Here is a 20,332-nt window from a genome sequence, read left to right on the forward strand (position 1 = left end):
CAAAGTCAGCCTGGGCTACCAGATTCCCTATCTCAGGCAGGAATTTTAAAAGGAAAAGAAGAGGAAAAAAAGAAAAAGAAGAAAATAAAGAGACAATTTTGTAGGAAAAATAACAAAGTTGGAGTTTAGTTGAAGATTATAAATTTTACTATTAAGACCATTGTAATCAAGAGAGTGTGGTATTTGTATAACTATACACATATAAATCATTGTGGATGAAAAGATGTAGCTTAGCTATAGCTCTAATTTACATATTCTCCTCATTTGATTTTCTTTAAGCAAGGCGCTAATGTAATTCATGAAGACAGTTCAACAAATGTTGCTGTAACCACTTAATATTCATATAGAAAAACTAAGCTATTAACTGTTAGTTGGCACAAAACAACATTTGAAATGGATTAAAAACAAAAATCTATTATTTTAAGTAGCAAAGGAGAAAATCCTTGTAGTATAAAAATAGGCATCGATTTCTTAGAACACAAAAAGTAAGGGAAAGAAAGAAAAGAAATGGCTTGAAGTACATCAAAATTCAACATTAGTTTTCCTCCAAAGACACTGTTAAGACAATGAAAATATGTCTGGGGATATGTACTACCTAGTCTGCTGAGACCTGGGTTCAGACCCCAAGATCACAGGCAAAGATAGGTGAACAAAAGAAAATGAAAGGACAAGTTACAGTCATGGAGAAAATGTTTGAAAACATAGCTGATAAAAAGTCTTCAAGGCATATAAAGAACTGTTGAGGTCATTAATAAAGCCTAGGGACTAGAGAAATGATTCGGTCTTTAATCAATGCTCTTCCAGAGGACCCAAGTTTCATTCCAAACACCCACAACTATCTTAACTCTAGTCCAGTGTATCTGAAACCTTTTTCTGGACTTCTCAGACACCAGACATACATGTGATGTGCAGGCATACATGCAGGCAAAACACCATCATCATCATAATAAACATACAGGCAAACATCTATATTATAATTATAATAATAATAATATACATGTAGGTAAAACACCATCATCATCATAATAAACATACAGGCAAACATCTATATTATAATAATAATAATATACATGTAGGTAAAACACCTTTGTAATAATAATATACATGCAGGCAAAACACCTATATAATAATAATAACAACAACATACCACTCGGTGTGCCACAGAAACTAGATGTGGTGACACTTGTAATCCCTGCCCTTCAGAGGCCAAGGAAAGAGGATCAAGAATTTGAGTGCCATGTCAGTATAGTGAAATCTCATCACAGAAAAAGGATGGAAGAAGTATGGATTCAAAACACTTTCTTAAAGGTGTTATATGCAAGGCCAGTAAGTATATGCAAACATTTCATAGCTACACACCAGGAAATGGTACCTTCAAACTATGATGGGAGCTAGCAGCACATCCCATCAGAATGCCCATTTTCCAAACATGCAATACACAAGTCTCGGCAAGGATAACAATCAGCCAAAACTCTTTTACCTTATTGGTAGGATTGGGGGAAACCGTGATAATTTATTCTAATATTAAACTTAGCATGTTAGCAGATCTAGTCCTGCCTAAATACCCAAAAGAATAACAACAGGAATCAACAACAAAGGCTTATACATACCTACTGAAACCCAAGACGACCCATATTCCAACCACTAAATGTATATTCATACTATACATGCAGCTATCATGTGGATTTTATAATTCGTAGGCTGAGCAAAAATAAGTATTTCTTTAAATTCTAGGAAAGACAAAGCTAGTCCATACTGAAAGAAAACAGTTTCAGTAGTTACCTAAGTCTAAAGGCATATTTTAATTGCAAAAATGAAGAAGCTCCTTTCTAACTTTTCAGCACATGTATTCATTTTTGGTAGGTGTGTATACTTCGTGGCTGTGTAGCCGACAGAGAACTAAGGGTAGATGGCTCTCTCCTTTCACCATGCACAGCCAACTTGAAGCAGCTGTTGTAACACTGAGTTCTGCTACATTTGCCCCAGCTTTTACTAACCACTATGTCACTAGTTAGCAATTAGATGTATCTTGATCGATATCTACCAAGTTCCTGACCCTAAATTTTCTCACTTCAACCTTTCAGTTAAATTTTACCTACTTTATTCTTGCTGTGTTTCTTTCAGTCAGATTTCTGCTTTGATGCTCCTCCCGAGGTTCCAGGTTCAGTTCCTCAAACCCACATTGGACAGCTCGTAACTACCGATAACTAGTTCCAGGAGTCAGTTTCCTCCAGCACCCTCTTTTAGCTTTCACAGGCATCTGCACATGTGTGACTGGTAGACAGAAACACATCCATACACATAAATGAGAAATACAATAAGTCTTTAAAAGGTTTAAAGCAGATGAGACCTCTAAGTGATCTCTGATTTCCTTTTGCCATAATTGATGGTGTGGAAGCACAGTGCTCCAGAGCCATGACAAGATCATTTAGATCATAATCAGTGTTGTGAAGGAAACAGCGTGAAGTGAGAATGATGGATGAAAGGGGTTACTCTGGTTACGGTAATTTAAAATGAAATTTTGTTCAGATAAAAAATAGTTGCAGATCTTGCTGAGGATGTGTGATAGGAAGGTGTGAACAGTCTGAACTATTTATAAATCTCTAGTTTTAATAGTGCTCATGACAAGACTTGGATTTTATACCCTGATTTTAAGTCAGAATTTAGTGTGGTCACTGTTAGATTTCCGAAGTTCTTTATATCTGTTTTCTCCAGTAATAAGACAAATAACTTGCACCTATTGTAGTTGATTTGGCAGCCATGTAGTGAGTACTTCACACCTGCTAGGCCCTGTTCCATGCACCGGAAATAAATAGAAATAAAGTCTAAAACTAAAGTCGTTTTTAAGGATAATTTAGGATAACTACAGATGGATGAAATGTTGGCAAGTATGCTGGTACACACCTTTAGTCCCCAGCACTCAGGAGACAGAGGCAGGCAGATCTCTGTGAGTTCAAGGCCAGCCTGGTCTATGCAGTGAGTTCCAGGACAGCCAGGGCTATCTAGTGAGACCATATCTCAAAAAAGATATAATTATCATCATAGTCATAGTAATATGTCATTATGAGAAAATTTCTTCCTCACTAATATTAATAAGTTTTAAGAATATATCATACCTTGATACAGTCTCATAAATTGTCTTTACCAAACTTTCATAGTCTAAGGATGTCTGCATTCTAAATGGAAAGCAAGCATGCTCACATGTAAAACACAGCAAACAAGGATCAGACTATTGCATTCATTACTCCATAACTGGGCAAGGAATGATTACTTTCCATTGGGTTCCTTGTAAGAAAAGAAGAGTGTTTGTTCATTTAGAGTATGAATAGGTGGAAAATAGAATGGAGGCTGATTTGGGGACAGATGCAGGAGGGGAACATTGAAAGAGGGAAGGTGTATTTCAAGAACATGAATAAACAGACTTGACTGAGTGAAAGGTTTGTATTTGTAACTAGTAAAAGAGAAAGCAGAGTCCTCCTATACAACAGGATTAGGGCTGTATATAATCGTGATGTGTTTCTATAATCCTAAAATTACTGTCAATTATTATGTAAAGAGGTTATCACAATATATCGATTTTAGTTGTGTCACTATTCTGAATATGTCTGTACACCACTAAGATGCTCTATAGATTTTGAGGCTGGAGTCCTACTCAGTCTTACTCAGGTTAAAATGTTTTGTTTTTCAGTTACTTACACGCCAAGTCAATCATCCACAGAGACCTCAAGAGTAATAGTATCCTTCCTGAAATTGGTCTGCGAAGTCTGAAAGCACCCTGAGTTTTTCCTCCACATTTTGTCTTCGTGTTTTGTAAAATTAGTTCCGTACTAAGTTTCATATGCTATAAAGAAAATGAACCAGTTTGCATGAGAGTATGATAGAACAGGATACGGCATGGTTGGGCTTCTGAGTGGCTGGGCACTGTAGAAGAGTCTGTCAGAAGGCTTTATCGTAGTAGGGCTTTTTGTCTTGCTTGCTTATATTTTATGTGCCCTATAAAGTGGATATTTTGTGGCAACTGCTTTAATTCATCTAATCTGGCTCGGTAGTAGATAAGATTTGAAACCGAAGGTTCAAAATTATTTAACAGTGACATGAAAAAAAAACACGATTTTTCTTTTTGTCTCTCAGTCCACACAGCTCCTTTCTGATATCACTGTATTCTAATAAAGAGCCTATATAGCTTCCCCCCAGAGTTAAAGTATATCTGGGCCAAATCAAATTAGAAAGTCCCCAGATATCCCATAGGCTTAGGAAGGAATCTTAACTTTATGCTCACACATTTCAGGCCTGGGACATCTTAAAAGTAGGTCATATAAGCTAAATAGAACGAATTCTTGTTTAAAACATATTTGTTGACTTTCAGAGGTCATATGAATCACTCTATTTTAAAAAGAACATATTACTATAGAATTATAGAAAGTAGCTCTTTTACCTGAAATCTTCAAAATGCTTTATTTAGGAGGAAAATGAGATCTGTTTTTTTTCCTTTACTTACTGCACCTCAGATATATTTCTTCATGAAGACCTCACGGTAAAAATAGGTGACTTTGGTCTAGCCACAGTGAAATCTCGGTGGAGTGGGTCCCATCAGTTTGAACAGTTGTCTGGATCTATTTTGTGGATGGTAAGAATTGAGGATATTTCTCAGTTGATCGAATTCTTCATTCCTAAACTAGTGACTGCTTACTAGAAAGTCACTGACAGGCTTAACAGCAGTATTTACAATTCCCACTATTCACAGGAATAACATTGTAAGCCAGGCACATGCCTTTAATCCCAGCACTTCGAAGGCAGAAGCAGGTAGTCTGTTAGTTTGAAGCCAGCCTAGTCTACAGAGTTCCAGAAGAGCCAAAGCTACAAAGGAAGAAAGACCTTGTCTCTTATTTTTTGTGTAAATTTTTTCTTGTCTTTAAAAAAATTATTGTAAAACCAGCTTCAGTATATTTAAACAAAATTTATATTATAAATTATTTAAATGTTATTAAAAATTGTTTAAAATACGTTGTTTGCTGGGTTTGGTGGTACACACCTTTAGTCCCAACACTCAGAAGGTAGAGGCAGGTGTATCTCTGAGATCAAGACCAGCCAGAGATGGGTGAGACCCTGTCTAAAAACAAAACAAAAACAAAGGCACATCTTAAGAAACCTATTCTGAGAGAGAGGGCAGGGCAGGCAGTAAAGGGAGAGAACACGCTATTCATAACAGAAAGGCTCTCTCACACTTTATTTGAGCCAGAATTGGAAATAGACTTCTTCACAGTAGAACAGACTTCATAATTATGGGCCAATTGGAAGAGAAAAGACAAAAGAAAAGAGGATATTTTTAGTCGTCCTGTGCTCTCTGCACAGGTCTGTCTCCTTTCTGCTTTGTAGAAGAGAGTCTGAAAGATTTGCAAAACCAGTTTCTGCAGCAGGCTGTTAGAGTTTTTTCTAGGAATCCTGCTGTGAACCCACAGTGGTTTAATGTGACCTTTCCAAGGGTCTGTAGATCTTTTTCTTCCTGTCCTTCAGTCAGTGACACACTGCAGCTGGTTGAATGGAAGAACAAACAAGAGTCCAAGCCGTTGCTGTTAGGTCAGAATAGAGAGAGCTATAGCTCTGTTGTCACCGACTTTATATTAAGAGTTGGTATTCTCTGCTAATATCTGTCTGTTTAATATTGAAATGAATTAGTAATTTAATAGTCAGTTGAGTTTTAATGTCTTAAAATATTCACAGAGGTTGTCCATATAGACAAACACTGTATGAGCTTCAATTATATTTGAATAAAAACAATCCTGAATCCAACACATTTTGAAATATCAGCTCTGAGCTGAATACAGGTGTTCTAAACATCTTTGTGCTGTTTTAATCATTAAATTAATCTTCCCTAACACTGTTAGGTCACCCTGCTAGAAAAAGAAAAGTTAGAAGGGCTTTCAAACCCATATTTGTCTAAATAGCCAGAATAATATGTAGCAGTCTCCAAGAAGCAGATTCTCCAAATAGTAGAGATAGATTGAGTATGATTTCTGGGATGAAGTCAGTACAAGTGCAAAGTAGGAGAAAAGAAGCTGCCCTTCAGAGGTGGGCGGGAGAACTGTCCACTGGCCATTAATTTCAAAGTTTTCTAGCCTTCCTTTGAACCTCTTCATCTGAAATGTTAGGTCAGACCAGAGAATGACAGGACCCTTTCTTAGATTCTATATGACAGTTTTAAGTTTCTTTTTAAAATCCTTTGATTATACATTTAACTGTTTTAACTAATTAGAAGAGACTACTTGGTTGTAATCTGGCTTTCAGGAACCTTTTAGGCACATAATTCTAACAAAGATTGCAGTGTGTCCCAGGGAGCTGGGGGGAGGGTCCTTTTTGGTTTTGAAATTATAGAAGCAAAAGATTAAGATAGATCATTAACATGCTTCACCAGTGTATTTAACAATAGTGCCAAAGTAGGTCTGGGTCCCGTCTCTAGGTTTGTTCTTTTTCAAACGCCTTGGTTTGTATAGTTAGTAGAGTATTAGACAAGATATTTTATATTTTCTTCTGATTACTTTTTTGTTGATACCCTGGATCAATGAGTTAATCTTTTATTAAATCTTGCTGAAGTTTTTTAAGAGAAGAGTAGCCAGCCAATCATGCACTTGATTGTTGAACAAATCTTTCAGGTTGCTAACTGCCTTCAGAAAAGAGTATGGGGAACTGTAGAGATTGCTCAGTTGGTAAGAGCTCTGGCTGCTGTTTCCAAAGACTTGTGTTTAATTCCCAACACCCATGACAACTCTCAAGTGTCTGTAAACTCCAGTTCCAAAGTATCTGAAGCCCTCTTCTGCCCTCCATAGTGCACAGACATATATGCAGGCAAACACCCATACACAGAAAAATTGAAATAAATTGGCTGCACTTGGGAGGCAGAGGCAGGTGGATTTCTGAGTTCAAGGCCAGCCTGGTCTACAGAGTGAGTTCCAGGATAGCCCGGGCTATACAGAGAAACCCTGTCTCGAAAAACCACAAAGAAAAGAAAGAAAGAAAGAAAGAAAGAAAGAAAGAAAGAAAGAAAGAAAGAAAGAAAGAAAGAAAGAAAGAGGAATAAATTGGCTGGTTGTAGTAGCACATACCTTTAATCCCAGAGGCAGAGGCAGGTGAACTTCTGTGAGTTCCAATACAACCAGAGCTACATAGTGAGACCCTGTCAAGTTTTTGAGGGTGTGTAATATTCATAACTTGAAAAAGTAATTTGGTCATAAACCAGTTTATGTGGTCCTCTGAATTATTTACAATAGTCTTTTCTACTTTCATTTATATCGTAGAAGAGAAATAAATTTATGTGAAATGTTTAATAAATTAACAAGTTGAAGCTCTGTCCCACATGTTTTCTAAGGAGATGGCATGCACCTGTTTGTCTAGCCATCTATCAGCAGTAAAAGCAAACTCAAGTTTAACACAGTTCTTCAACTGATCTAAATTCTATCCTCTCCAAAAAAATTACTTGTTCATCTTATCACAGTGGTATGTGGTTAGTTTTACACCATATCACTCAAATAGCACCTGTCAACAACATTCATAACAAACAGTGGAGAAGACATTCTCCACTGTTGTCCTTTAATCTCTCCAGGTTTCCCAGAGATCTTCCGTCAAATGTTTCTTAACTTTGGGCGGACAGCAGAATCGTGTGTAGAACTCGGCATAGCAGTGGATGGGTCCCACTTGTGGATTCGGATGTTCTGGGTCAGACTGGAGTGTAGTCAGCACTGAGTGGGCTCCACAGGCAATTCTGACATGCAGCTATAGCTGAGTCCTGTTATTCCTCAGGAGAGATACTTCCTTGCCAAGAACAGGAACGTTGTCTTCCTGCTAAATTGGCCAAGTTTCACTAATACCCTTTGCCTCTTCTTCAGTTCCTTTCTAACAACACAGTGTAAGAGATGCAAAGCGAAGGAAGAAACCCCAGCTCTTCCTTCACCAGTCATTCATTGCAGTTCATAAAAAGAAGAGACTGAGTTGTACAGCAGTGACTAAATTATGTGAAAATTTGGCAGATAGGATTTGATCGTTGTTTACCCTAGAAACAGCAACTAAACATTTAACGAGTCAACCTGTTATTTCTTACTTTCATTAATAAAGCATTTTTTTATACTACACATTTATGGTGTAACTTGGAAGGATATTTGAATTTATCAGTCTCTAAATTCTACCATTATTTTCTAACATTCCCTGAGTTGAGGAAAATCATTTATATCAGTGAGAAAACTTCATTCCTTTTCCTACTCCCAAGCTTCTTCTAAGTGCAAGCCTAGTATTTCTTTGCCAACAAGACTAGGAAGTGGAGACTCACTCTGATAGGATAGTCTTGAGAAATGGTCACATCGCAATGATGATTGATGTTAGTTCAGAAAGAGGGTTGCTGATAAAATTATAAAACCTTAGTAATGCATCATGAAATCTCAGCTCAAACCAACTCTTTCAGAATTTGTAAAACGGGAGTTTTCCCCTTTATCTTAGTTGGATTTATTTCTTTGACCATTAGTAGAAGAATTACATAGTCAATGATTTCTTTAAATAAGATGTTACTTTGTGGATTATCGTTTGTATTTTAGTCTTTATTCAGCTAAAGTTTATCAGAATTTTTCTCTTATATTTTAACAGGCACCAGAAGTGATCAGAATGCAAGATAAAAACCCATATAGCTTTCAATCCGATGTGTATGCATTTGGGATTGTTCTGTATGAACTGATGACTGGGCAGCTACCGTATTCAAACATCAACAACAGGGACCAGGTGAATATCTATCATCTCTAGGAGTTACTTTAGTATTTCTCTTAAGGCTCTGGTTCTTTATGGGAAGGAAGTCTCGTGATGGAGGTAAATATGAATGATAGAGCTCTGATCTCTCTGGTCAACTTTAGAACATGTGTGTGTGCTTTTGACGGTATTAACATTTTTGCTTGAAATGTTGGTCATAAATGTTATAATGAAATGAAATCCCCAATTTTGTGACTAGAAATTCGAAGTATAACAATAGAGTATCATTTGTTTCTTGACTAAAGCAGAACTAAAAGAATAAACTCTGGAGCCTGATGTGGTATGTGTGCCTTTAATACTCAGGTGCCAGAGGCAGACAGAGCTCTCTGAGTTAGGCTGGTGGAGGGTTCCAGGCAGACCCTGCCTTTTTAGAAACAGAAAATTTTAACTTTGCTGTGATCACAAGCACAGGTGTATTTTTGTCCTTTGATTGTATCACAGTTTGTACTGTCAGATCACGGGCTCAGCTATGAATATATTTATGCCACACTCTTCCAGAATTATTAAGATGTTTAAAACAACAAAAAGCAGCATGAGGGGCTGGAAGATGGCTCACTGGAAGCATTTGCTGTGTAAGCACCGAGGTCCTGGGTTAAGACCCTGAATACAGAAGAAGCTGCTGTGGCCGTGCCTACGGCCCCAGTGCTGGAGGGAAGAGACAAGTGGGACCCAAAAGCTCTATTTCCAGCCAGCCTGGTGGAAATATAAGGGATACATTGTAAATAACAGTGAGGCAGAGGAGTGATTGAAGAAGACACCCTGATGCCCACTTCTGGCTTCCATATTTATCCAGGCCAGGATACCCACATATAGGCACATGTGCTCCTGTGTACTCAGGTGCATGCACACACACACCAAAACTGGGGAAGAAAGTGTGAAATGGCTGTTACATAATGTTGTAGCTTGTTTATAATGAAAATTCTACCAGAAGGGCATATTTTTACTTCCCTCTTTCCTAGGCTCTTACTCTCTGGTCTTCATTCCAAAAGATACCAGTAGCACCTCACAAAGCTTTGCTCATCTGTGTTTTCACACTAAATTCTCTGAGGCTTTTCCTTCTTTATTTCATTCCCTTCTTCCACTCTCTCTTCACCTTTCAACAGAATAATATTGTGTAATCTAGGCAGGCCTTTAGATCTTGATCTTCTTGCCTTCATGTCTAGAATATTGAGAATGATAGTTTGTGCCATCAATTCCAGTTTACCAAGGCCAAAGAGTGAATGAATTATCTTTGCTAAAATTAAAATCATGCCTCAACATTTTTTTAAAATGTGTGGGTGTATATGGAAAGAGAAGAGTGATAACAATTAAACAACGTCATTAAAAGAGAGTTGCCATGTAAACAGTGTTTAAAGAGTATTTATGCTATATGCTGTTGTTTGCATCGTGATCATATAAAAGACTGCTTTGAAATGGAGAAGCTAGGGCTGAAGAGATGGCTCAGCAGCTGTATGTACTGCTCTTGAAGAGACCTGAGTTCAGTTCCCAGAACTGACCATGTGAGTGGGCTCACAACCCACTCAAGGGGATCTGACACCCTCTTCTGGCCTTCATGGGCAACTGCACACACATACTTGAATCTCCACGCAGATGCACATTCACACATATAAAATAAATTTTAAATGGAGATTATAGAACAGACTATGATTCCATGAGGTAAAGTCCAAGCACCTACACTTGTTTATGCTTCTGGAATAGTTCTGATGCATAGCAAATGTCTTACTTAGGGTTTCTATTGCTGCAACCAAACACCATGACCAAAAAGCAAGTTGGGGAAGAAAGGGTTTATTCGGTTTACACTTCCACATTGGTATTCATCACTAAAGAAAGCCAGGACAGGAATTCAAACAAGGCAGGAATCTAGAGGAAGGAGCTGATGCAGAGGCCATGGAGGGGTGCTGCTTCCTGGATTGCTTCCCCTGGCTTGCTCAGCCTGCTTTCTTATAGAACCCAGGACTACCCACAGTGGGCTGGCCCCTCCCACCTTGATCACTAATTGAGAAAATGTTTTAAAGCTAGATCTCATGGAGGCATTTCCTTAACTGAGATTCCTTTCTCTCTAATGACTCTAGCTTGTGTCAAGTTGACATACAAAACTACCCTGTACACCAATAATAAGACTTATTCCAAATTGTAAAAGCAAACAAATAAAATGATAGGCTTTATGTATCACTATGTTCTTTCACTGAAGGGATTTTTAAATTTTATTTTATAATTGTGTATTTGTATAATATGTATATGCATATGTGGAGATCAGAGGACAACTCTGTGGCCTTGGTTCTCCCACCTTTATGTAGATTCTAGATATTGAACTCAAGTTGCCAGGCTTGTGTGCCAAGAGCTTTATTCACTGAGCTATGTCTCTGGCCCCATACGTTAGTTTTGGTCAGTAGCTTAACTCTCAGTCTTTTTGTTGATAATTGACTTTTAAACTTCAACTCTGATCTAGTATAGAAGAATTGTGTTCTAAGTTAGCCTGTACTTTTTGTAGTGATTTGGTAAGGGCTTACAGGTTCAGCAATTTCAGTCTGTTGTTCATGACTTCACTGATTCTGAACCCACAGTAAAGCAAACATTATGACTTCAAGAGCATGTTGAGAAGGAAGCTATTCACCTCAGCAGACAAGAATACTGAATCTCTGTATGACCTTCACCCCACAAGGATCTTGATTCAGAGATAGACAGACAGACAGACAGACAGACAGACAGACAGACAGACAGACACAGGGACGGAGGGAGGGAGGGAGGAAGGAAGGAAGGGAAGGAGGGAGGGAGGGAGGAAGGAAGGAAGGAAGGAAGGAAGGAAGGAAGGAAGGAAGGAAGGAAGGAAGGAAAGTAGGTAGGTGGGTAGGTAGGTAGAAATTTGTTTTGTTTTCATATTTGGTTGGTTGGTTGTTATTGTGGGTGGGTGACATGCAAAGCTCAGAGGACAATTTTCAGGAGTCACTTCTCCTTTCATGTGAGTCCCTAGGATCAAATTAAAATTTGGTTTGGTGGTAGGTGCCTTTGCCCACTGAGATATCTTGCCAGTCTAAGGCTTAAGGCCTTGTATTAAGGTCATGGTTCACTATGAATTAGCTTTTGTTTAGGGCGAGAAATCTGAAGCATCCCAGAGTGATGAATTCAGCTACTTATTGGCATTTGAGATGATTTGTCTTCCCTGGAAGTATAATAAATGAAAATAACAGAAAGGCTTGTTCTTTCTGAGAGAAGTGAGTGACCAGCAGAAGGATGAGGCCTTCGTCATTTAATTTTTCCTGGCAGTATAGTTGCAGTTCCTAGAATTTTCCTGTCTAAAGCCAAGTTACAAGTTTAGTGAAGGAGAAGGAAGAGGAAGGAAAAAGGTTCTAATTCTTCCCCTTGTTCTACTTGACTGCCCTATGTATCCTATGCTCTTCAAACTGTTCCGTTAGAGGAACTTGCCCTCTATTACACTTCTATTTGAGAATCCTTGAATTTTCTTCTTTTACATGAGAAGTTAGAGCAACTGCTTTTCTACTGTACAGTGTAGTTAACACCCATCTGTACTCTCATCGCGCCATAGTTTGGGGTGTGTGTTTGGCATATAAACTCAAAGCAAGACCCTGCTTGGGTAATACTGATACAATGGCAGGCCTTGGACTCAATACTTGTATTTTTTTTTTTTTTTTAATTTATCTGAGTACACTGAGACACACCAGAAAAGAGCATCAGATCCCATTACAGATAGTTGTGACCTACTATATGGTTGCTGGGAATTGAACTCAGAACCTCTGGAAGACGAGTTAGTGCTCTCTCAAGTGCCAGCTTTTTTTTATTTTTTTATTTTTAATAGCATCTCATGTAACATGAGCCTAGACTGGCCTTGAACTTCTAGCCCTCCTGCCTCCACCTCCAGAGTGCTGGGATTACCTGTGTGCTCCAACACACTCATTTTTTTTACACAAATTATTTCAACAACAACAAAAAATGCTGTTGATATCTACCATAAGCAAAGCACTGTGGAGTATCAAAGGATTCCGCAGAGCAGAGGCAGTCCATGGGATTGTGCTGGACATGGTCAGCATGCATGTCCTCTGGTAGTTCTAAGGAAGGACCCAGGAGCAGGAGATGCCAGCAGAGCTGAGGATGCACTGAAATAGTCTCAAAATTTCAAACCAAGGTATTGATTTTGTCACTGTCGTGCCCCGTGACTTCATCCACAGATTGTATTCAGGAATGTCCTGTTTTCTTTCCTGCTGTTTTTGGATCCAATTGCGCTTCCCACCAAGGAGCAAACCAACACCTGCTTTATGCTTTGCACCAGCTAAATTTTGTGGGGCATATAAAAATGTGAATTATCTTCACGTTTTTCCCCCCTCACATCCCTTCTGAAAGAATCTTGAAAAAATGTAGACCTCTGTGCACATTTTTAAGTTGGCATCTAAAATGTTTTCTTACATGTTAAGTAATTGCAAAGAATGTCAATTTCAGTATAACTTGGTTAAGGTTTGAAACTACTCTTGGGCTAGGTGGTGGTGGCACACGCCTTTAATCCCAGCACTTGGGAGGCAGAGGCAGGCGGATTTCTGAGTTCAAGGCCAGCCTGGTCTATAGAGTGAGTTCCAGGACAGCCAGGGCTACACAGAGAAACCCTGTCTCAAAAAAAAAAAAAAAAAAAAAAAAAAAAAAAAGAATTAGTCTTGTAGGAGGCTGGAGAGATAGATGGCCCATCCGTTAAGAGCACTGACTGCCTTCCAGAGGTCCTAAGTTCAATTCCCAGCAACCACATGGTGGCTCACAACCATCTGTAATGGGATTCAATGCCCTTTTCTGGTATCTGGAGACAGCTACAGTGTACTCGTATAAATAAGATAAATAAATAAATTAAAAATTAGTCTCATAGATATGGTTGGCTATTTATGGCTGACCTTAGTCTCCAGCTCCTTAAGAAGTCAGATTGATGCTACATAACCCTAAACCCCTCTATATAACATATTGCTGATAGCCCAGGGGTGACCCATCCTGAGGGTGGGCTTAGAAGAGGGCTTCCAACGAGCCAAAGGAAAAGGACAGCCCTCTTTCTGGGCAAGAATATTTCTTTACAGCATACCATGTCTCTCGGTTACTTGAACTCATTTCTATGGTATACTAAAAATTATATTGTATTTTTTCATTAAAAATGGTCAGCTGAAAATTCAGTTAACTGTTGAAAGTAAAGAATTCAAGAAACTTTGAAAGGAGTTTGTTATAATTCATTAGCACCTACTTAGACACTCATTTTTGGAAATATCTTCTTGATGTCCCATAATTTTTGTAACCTGAAGTGATATGTACTAGAGTCCATATTGGTAAAATGTAAAGGCCTTTTTAAAAATAGAGGTTAGGTGCAACAGGAAAATTCTTCATACGTACACCTAAGTGGTTCTCTGGCCAATTAAGATTCATTTCATTACTGAGTACTCATGCATGCAAGTTCCCACAGAGGCCAGAAGATGGCATTATGTTCCCTGGAGCCAGAATCATTGGTGTTTGTGAACCACAGGATATGGGTGCTGAGTCTGACCCTCTGTAAGAGCAGCAAGTGTTCTTAACCAATGAGCCATTTCTTAAATTTCTTAATTTAAACCCCTAGATTTAAAAAAAAAAATCCATATGTGATAGACACAGCCCTCTTTTCCAAGACCACATGTCATTAGAGGATGTGGATGAGACATATTCAAAAATGTCAATAATCAGATAAAGTGTAGATAATCATTACAGTGGTTGGTGGAGAGAACGACATTATCATGTTTAAAGATGTGGAAATTTAGAAGGAGGAATATATGATGAGCAAGGGTAGAGCTGAATTAGGCCTTGCTTTATCCAGATTCGCAATCAGCTGAAGAGAGCACAGCAAGTCATTGCAGGCAGAGCAGGATTTGTATCTGCATGGTCTTCTCCCAGTTACTATTGTCACTTTCTTAGCTATATTATTTTGGGCAAGTCCCGGTCCCTTGTTTTTGGGTTTTGAGCACTAAATACCTAATCTCAAACATGGGATCAGTTCCTACACCTCAGAGAATTGTTTCTAATACCAAAATATATATTTTGTATAGTCCAAAAGCCCCAGGTTTTTAGGCTTCCAGGCTTTTTTTTTTTTTTTTTTAAATACCTTTCACACCTTTTCTAGGAATATAAGCTATCTGAACTGTTGTCCTGTGGGGGGGATGGCAGGCCAGCCTCTTCCTCTCGATGAAGACCTCCTAAGTGCATGTTCTGAGTTATTACCTATCTCCTATTACTCCAGCGTATTCCTGGGTTCTCTCCTTTAACTTGTATCACAGAGACAACACTGAAGTAAAGCTGTATTACAGGTTAATAAATGAAGTTCTGGCATCAAACAGGAAATACCTTTCAGATATGACCATTTCTAAAATCTATCAGCCCTGTCTACAGTGAAGTTCCACCTTTTTCATGCTAGCCTCTAATCTGCCCCTTTCAAAATCCTTTGTCTTGGGTCCCCTCTTCCCTCAGACACAATATTCTTAAACTAGATCTGCCCACCCTCAAAAGAGCCAAAAATTTAAAAGTTGAAGAAATTAGAAAAACTCTAATGAAGACAAGACAGGAGATTTTAGCTTCCTCTATCTGTCCACCTCTCTTCTGGAGGCTGCTCTGCCTCTGATGGTGTAACTAAATGGCTCAAGTGACTTTCTAGAACAGAAGCTCTTTACAGCTGCCAAGTGACTGCTATAAAGTGCTTAACTGTTTTCCCTGCTGCACATGCATGAAGGACTTACCAGCCATGGTGCCCAACAACAAATAGTATTCAGTAATCTTTGTAAAGGAGGTAAGAAGTACTGTCTCATCTGCATGTCTCTGCACACTTGCTCAGTGGGACACCACTAGAGAAGGAGGGGTGCAAGCACCAGGGATTAATTCATTAGGAGGGTTTGCTATGGGGCTGGGGCCACAGACCAACTTGCTTGTTGATAAGGGTACCCAACAGTTTGTGATGGATTAGGAGGCCAGACATTAGCACTGCTTTTTATTTTAGTTTATCAGAGTTTAATGTACATATAGGAAAGTACAAATGCCATAAATATATAGTTGGTTAAATTTTCATTACTTATAAATAAATTTCTGTTTATTAATAAGAATGTACGATTTGCCTATTTCCCTTCAGATAATTTTTATGGTGGGACGAGGATACCTATCTCCAGATCTCAGTAAGGTACGGAGTAACTGTCCAAAAGCCATGAAGAGATTAATGGCAGAGTGCCTCAAAAAGAAAAGAGACGAGAGACCACTCTTTCCCCAAGTAAGAAAAATATCTGACACCCCAAAGTTACTCACTGCATAGTCTTCATATGCAGATTTTTAGTGTGATGCAGGGGAGTGGAGGGATACAGTTTGGGTTTTGAGTTGGGACCCTGCAGATCCAGATGAGCAAACAAGGCAGTGATTTGATTTTATGAAAGAAGTGTGGGATTCCAATACAAGCTCCTTAGCAGGACTTTGCGTTTGTCCTGCAGTTCCCAAGCTCTTAAAATAATCTTAAGAGATTATTTTATTTTATTTTATTTTATTTTATTTTATTTTATTTTATTTTGTGTATGGGTGTTTTGCTTGCATGTGTATGTGTGTACATTTTGTGTGCCTAGTGCCCCTTGAGGCTAGAAGAAGCCCCCCCAGGGACTAGAGCTGCAGCAGTTGTGAGCAGTGGTGTGGGTTCTGGGAAGTGAGCCATTTCCCCAGCCATAGTTCTCAAACCTTTTGTTCTTAGATCCTTTCACATAAGTTAAAATAGCTAATGAAAATAACACTGTGAGTTTATAAACAATGAAAGTAGTGAATAAGAGTGGTATTGAGTTGGTTTTCCCCCTATTGTTTTTATACAATTAACATACTTGGATTCTCCATTTTGTACTCACTGCGCTTCAGTGTCTTACACTATGTTGCCTCTAATGGTTTACTTTTCTACTTACACTTTTGACCGGGGGTTATTCTTGATAGTAAAAAAAAAAAAAAAACAGATTATAAATTTTGTTTATGCTAGGTTTTTAAACTTCTTTATTTATGTATTTATTAAAATTTTAATTATGTATTTATATATTATTTTATTATGTATTTATGTTATTAATTTTATTTTTATTATATTCATGCTATAACTGTGTGCTATATAAAGGGTCTTACTTCAACTGACCCAGGACTCAGTTTGTAGCCTGGGTTGGCCCGAAATTCACAGTTATCCACCTGCCTCTGCCTCAGTGGGTGCTGAGATTAAAGGTGTATGCTCAACACCTAACATCTTCTTTAAAAAGATTTGTGTGTGGGTGTAGATATGCGTACATGTGTGTTGAAGTACCCAGGAAGAACAAAAGAAAGTATTAGATCCCCTAGATCCAAAGTTTTAGGTTTGTAATTAGTTTTCAGTTTTTACTTACCATTCATTTTAAGACTGATAAGAAAATACCCAGTTTCTATTTGTTTATTAATCAAACTGCAAACAATGCTCAAGTAAAATCTCATTCTAAATGAGCTCTTAAATATACTGCCCAGAATTTTATTCTGCACTCACTTTTTCTTGTTTTCTGTTCTGTCCCCTCCCCCACCTCTTTCTTCTTCCTTACAGATTCTCGCCTCCATTGAGCTGCTGGCCCGCTCGCTGCCAAAAATTCACCGCAGTGCATCAGAACCCTCCTTGAATCGGGCTGGTTTCCAAACCGAAGATTTTAGTCTGTATGCTTGTGCTTCTCCGAAAACACCCATCCAAGCAGGGGGATATGGTGGGTTTCCAGTCCACTGAAACAACCTAAATAAGTGAGACATTAGAGTAAGGTAGCAACACAAACAAATGAACTGTTTTCCTTATATTTAAATTAAGTAGGATTCTCAGTTATTTACAGGTGAGCCAAAGAATGTTTGTGTTTAAAAACTTAAAAATTCCTTTCCAAATCTTAAAATTATACTGAACATTGAATTTTCAACATCAGTGCATAAAAATGCACAAACATTGCTAAACATTTTCAGTGCCCCTTCCAGAGACAGGTGTTACTTCCTAGTCTGAGTTTGTTTTCTTCACTCAGGGGTCCAGTTATTAAGCTCGCGGTTTCTCTCAGTTTGCTCATGCAGCTCTTGTCATTAACTATCACATGTCATGGGGACCAGAGGAAGGCTTCCCTCTGCATGTCCACAGGTAGGGAGGACACAGTAGGCTAGCCTGTGTCAGCATTGTGAACTGAGGTAATAGAACAGATCATCCCGGGCTTATCCTTTCTATTCTCCTGTAGGCATTTCTTTTTACTTAGAGTGTGTGGAAGGCCTCTATTTCTTTGAAGCAATAGATAATGTCTTTTAATAAATCGTGGATATAAGTGCCAAAAATAGCACAGTGGCACTTTTGACTTAGGTAGATGACTTAATGTTGGATTTTAGTGGAGAAGTACAAGTTAAGGCTCTTCTTAGATGATATTTATGTTAAAGATGCTGTACATATGTAAAAGTCAAATTTCTTTTGCAAATGCCTTACCCTTTATTCTTACTTCCTTCCCCAAAAGAAAACTTTACAAAATTATGAGGATCTTTAAGATGTTTGCTTTTTGTTTTTGTTTTACTTCTTTAGATAATTAGTTGCCAAACAAGCAGGTAATGGGCTGTTCTTAGGTTATCCTTACCTCTTCGGTGTATTTACAGAGGTCAGCAGTCACTGAGCCTGTGTCTCATAAACTTCCTTCCTGATAGTCTTTGTCCAGGAAGATCCCATCCACCGTGTCATGTACCTCTAATGTTTACATTTTTTATGTATAGAAAATGAGTGTGATATAACCGTGATGGAATATAATTTTCCTGTGACTTGGAAAGAATCTAAAAGCAGAAAAGTGGAATCATGTGGTCTTTAAAGACCAAATCTTGTTGATATTCAGTTACTCAATTTAGACTTGTGATAATGCTTAAATACAACTCAAAGCAAAATTACTCAACAGACAGATCATATTTGCATATATGTTATTCTCCTTTGAAAACAATAAAGCAGAAAATTGGGAAAACTTTAATGATAACTGAGTTTGTAAGTACCGCAGATAAACTTTTGAAATATTTGCTTTACCTGCACTGTTAGATTTCATGTAAGGAAACTGCCTGTTAATTATTATGATTTGCCTTTTGTCTCTCATTTGGATAAGTTAAGAATGTCATTGTAATCTTACATGCTGATTCATGATTCTAAATATAAGAGAACATTTCTCATATAAAAACAAAATACCAAAAAAAAAAAAAAAAACCACAAGCTCAGTGGAATTAGGGTCACAAGTTCAGGGCAGGACTGGCTACATAAAGATCCTGTCCCAGAAAACTTAGGACTGGGGATATAGTTCAGTGGTAGATTACTTTATAGAATGTGCAAGTGTTTGTATAGTGTTTGATCACCAGCATGGGAAAAGGAAATGAGGGGAAAAAAAGAGATAACACAATGTAATACATTAGAAACCATCAAAACTCAGGATTTCTAAATCTTTGGTGCCATAAAGATGAGTTTATTGGTAGGTGGTTGTATGTAGCTAACGAAATTTTTACAACTTTACTTGGCCCATAGAATACTCAAACATTTTAAGCATATGAAACACAGTATATGGAAGGATTTTTTAATGGAGCTCTTTCTCTAACTCCCAGCATACCTGTCTTACTAGTGTGTTCCTGCCATCATCCCTTGTCTTCCTCTACACTGCCACCACTCATGTCCTACCATCTTCATGTGACTCATTCACACTTCATCCTTCACTTCCTTCCTGTCTTCCTCATCTTTTCTCCTTTCTTTATTAGCTCATCAGCATTGGCATTGCTAAGCTCTCTCAAGCTGCTCAGAGCCTCATGTGCTGTCCCATAGGCTCTCAAGCATTACCCCAGAGAATGCATAGTAATTGATTTTCCCCTTCCCATTTGGCTCACTGGGAAAGCCAAAAGAATATTAAAATATGGCAATTAAAATTTGTAGGTAACATAGATACAGAGAAATTGGAAGCACTAGAGTTAAATCGCTTTCCCTTCTGTGTATTAATGTTAGTGGTGCTATTTTGTTTTGTATTATTTTGCCAAGAGCTCTAGTTGTTTGTTTGTTTGTTTTTTTTCCATAAAGGATTATACCCTAATGCTTTGTTTTGGACCTTTTTATTTATTTATTTATTTATTTTATGTTGTGTGATTTTGGGCAAGTTTCCTGACCACTTTACAACTTGCCCATCTGTAAAACAGATTCACTGTACATCCCAGACTGGCCTGGAACTTTGGATTTTCCTACCACTACCTGCCAAGTGCTGGGATTACAAGCAGGAACCACTATGGCTATCTTCCTTCTTTGGTCTTTTGGCTCAATGGTATTTTTGTTAGTTAATCATTAAAAAGAATCCTTGATGGAAAGAGATAGTAGAACTGTCTGTAGCCCAGTTAGTTGTATTCAGCTTAGGAAAGCAAACTTTAATTATTAAAATTTTAAACACTGGAGAGGTTATTTACAGAGAAAAATATCAGTTGTAATACTATTCAGGAGCCTAAGGCAGAAGGTCATGGGTTTGAGGTCATCTATATAACAGGATATTCTTTAAAATAAAAA

The 20,332-nt window shown here is 38.0% G+C and overlaps 1 protein-coding gene across 11 annotated transcripts in view; it reads left to right on the forward strand.

The window, feature by feature from the left end:
* Braf (B-Raf proto-oncogene, serine/threonine kinase) overlaps positions 1-20,332 on the forward strand; it is a 128,232-nt gene that overhangs the window by 100,377 nt on the left and 7,523 nt on the right. For 10 of the 11 annotated variants that reach the window (XM_076913500.1, XM_076913499.1, XM_076913496.1 and 7 more), the window contains 5 exons: positions 3,689-3,735; positions 4,509-4,627; positions 8,629-8,760; positions 15,911-16,045; positions 17,360-17,513. In XM_076913500.1, the coding sequence (XP_076769615.1) occupies positions 3,689-3,735; positions 4,509-4,627; positions 8,629-8,760; positions 15,911-16,045; positions 17,360-17,513 (587 nt within the window). Of the gene's footprint in view, positions 1-3,688; positions 3,736-4,508; positions 4,628-8,628; positions 8,761-15,910; positions 16,046-17,359; positions 19,872-20,332 lie in introns of those variants that run through there. The other variant, XM_034519781.2, reaches the window with a different exon arrangement.

This window comes from Arvicanthis niloticus, chromosome 15, assembly GCF_011762505.2.
Source record: "Arvicanthis niloticus isolate mArvNil1 chromosome 15, mArvNil1.pat.X, whole genome shotgun sequence".
NCBI classification, from domain to species: Eukaryota; Metazoa; Chordata; class Mammalia; order Rodentia; family Muridae; genus Arvicanthis; species Arvicanthis niloticus.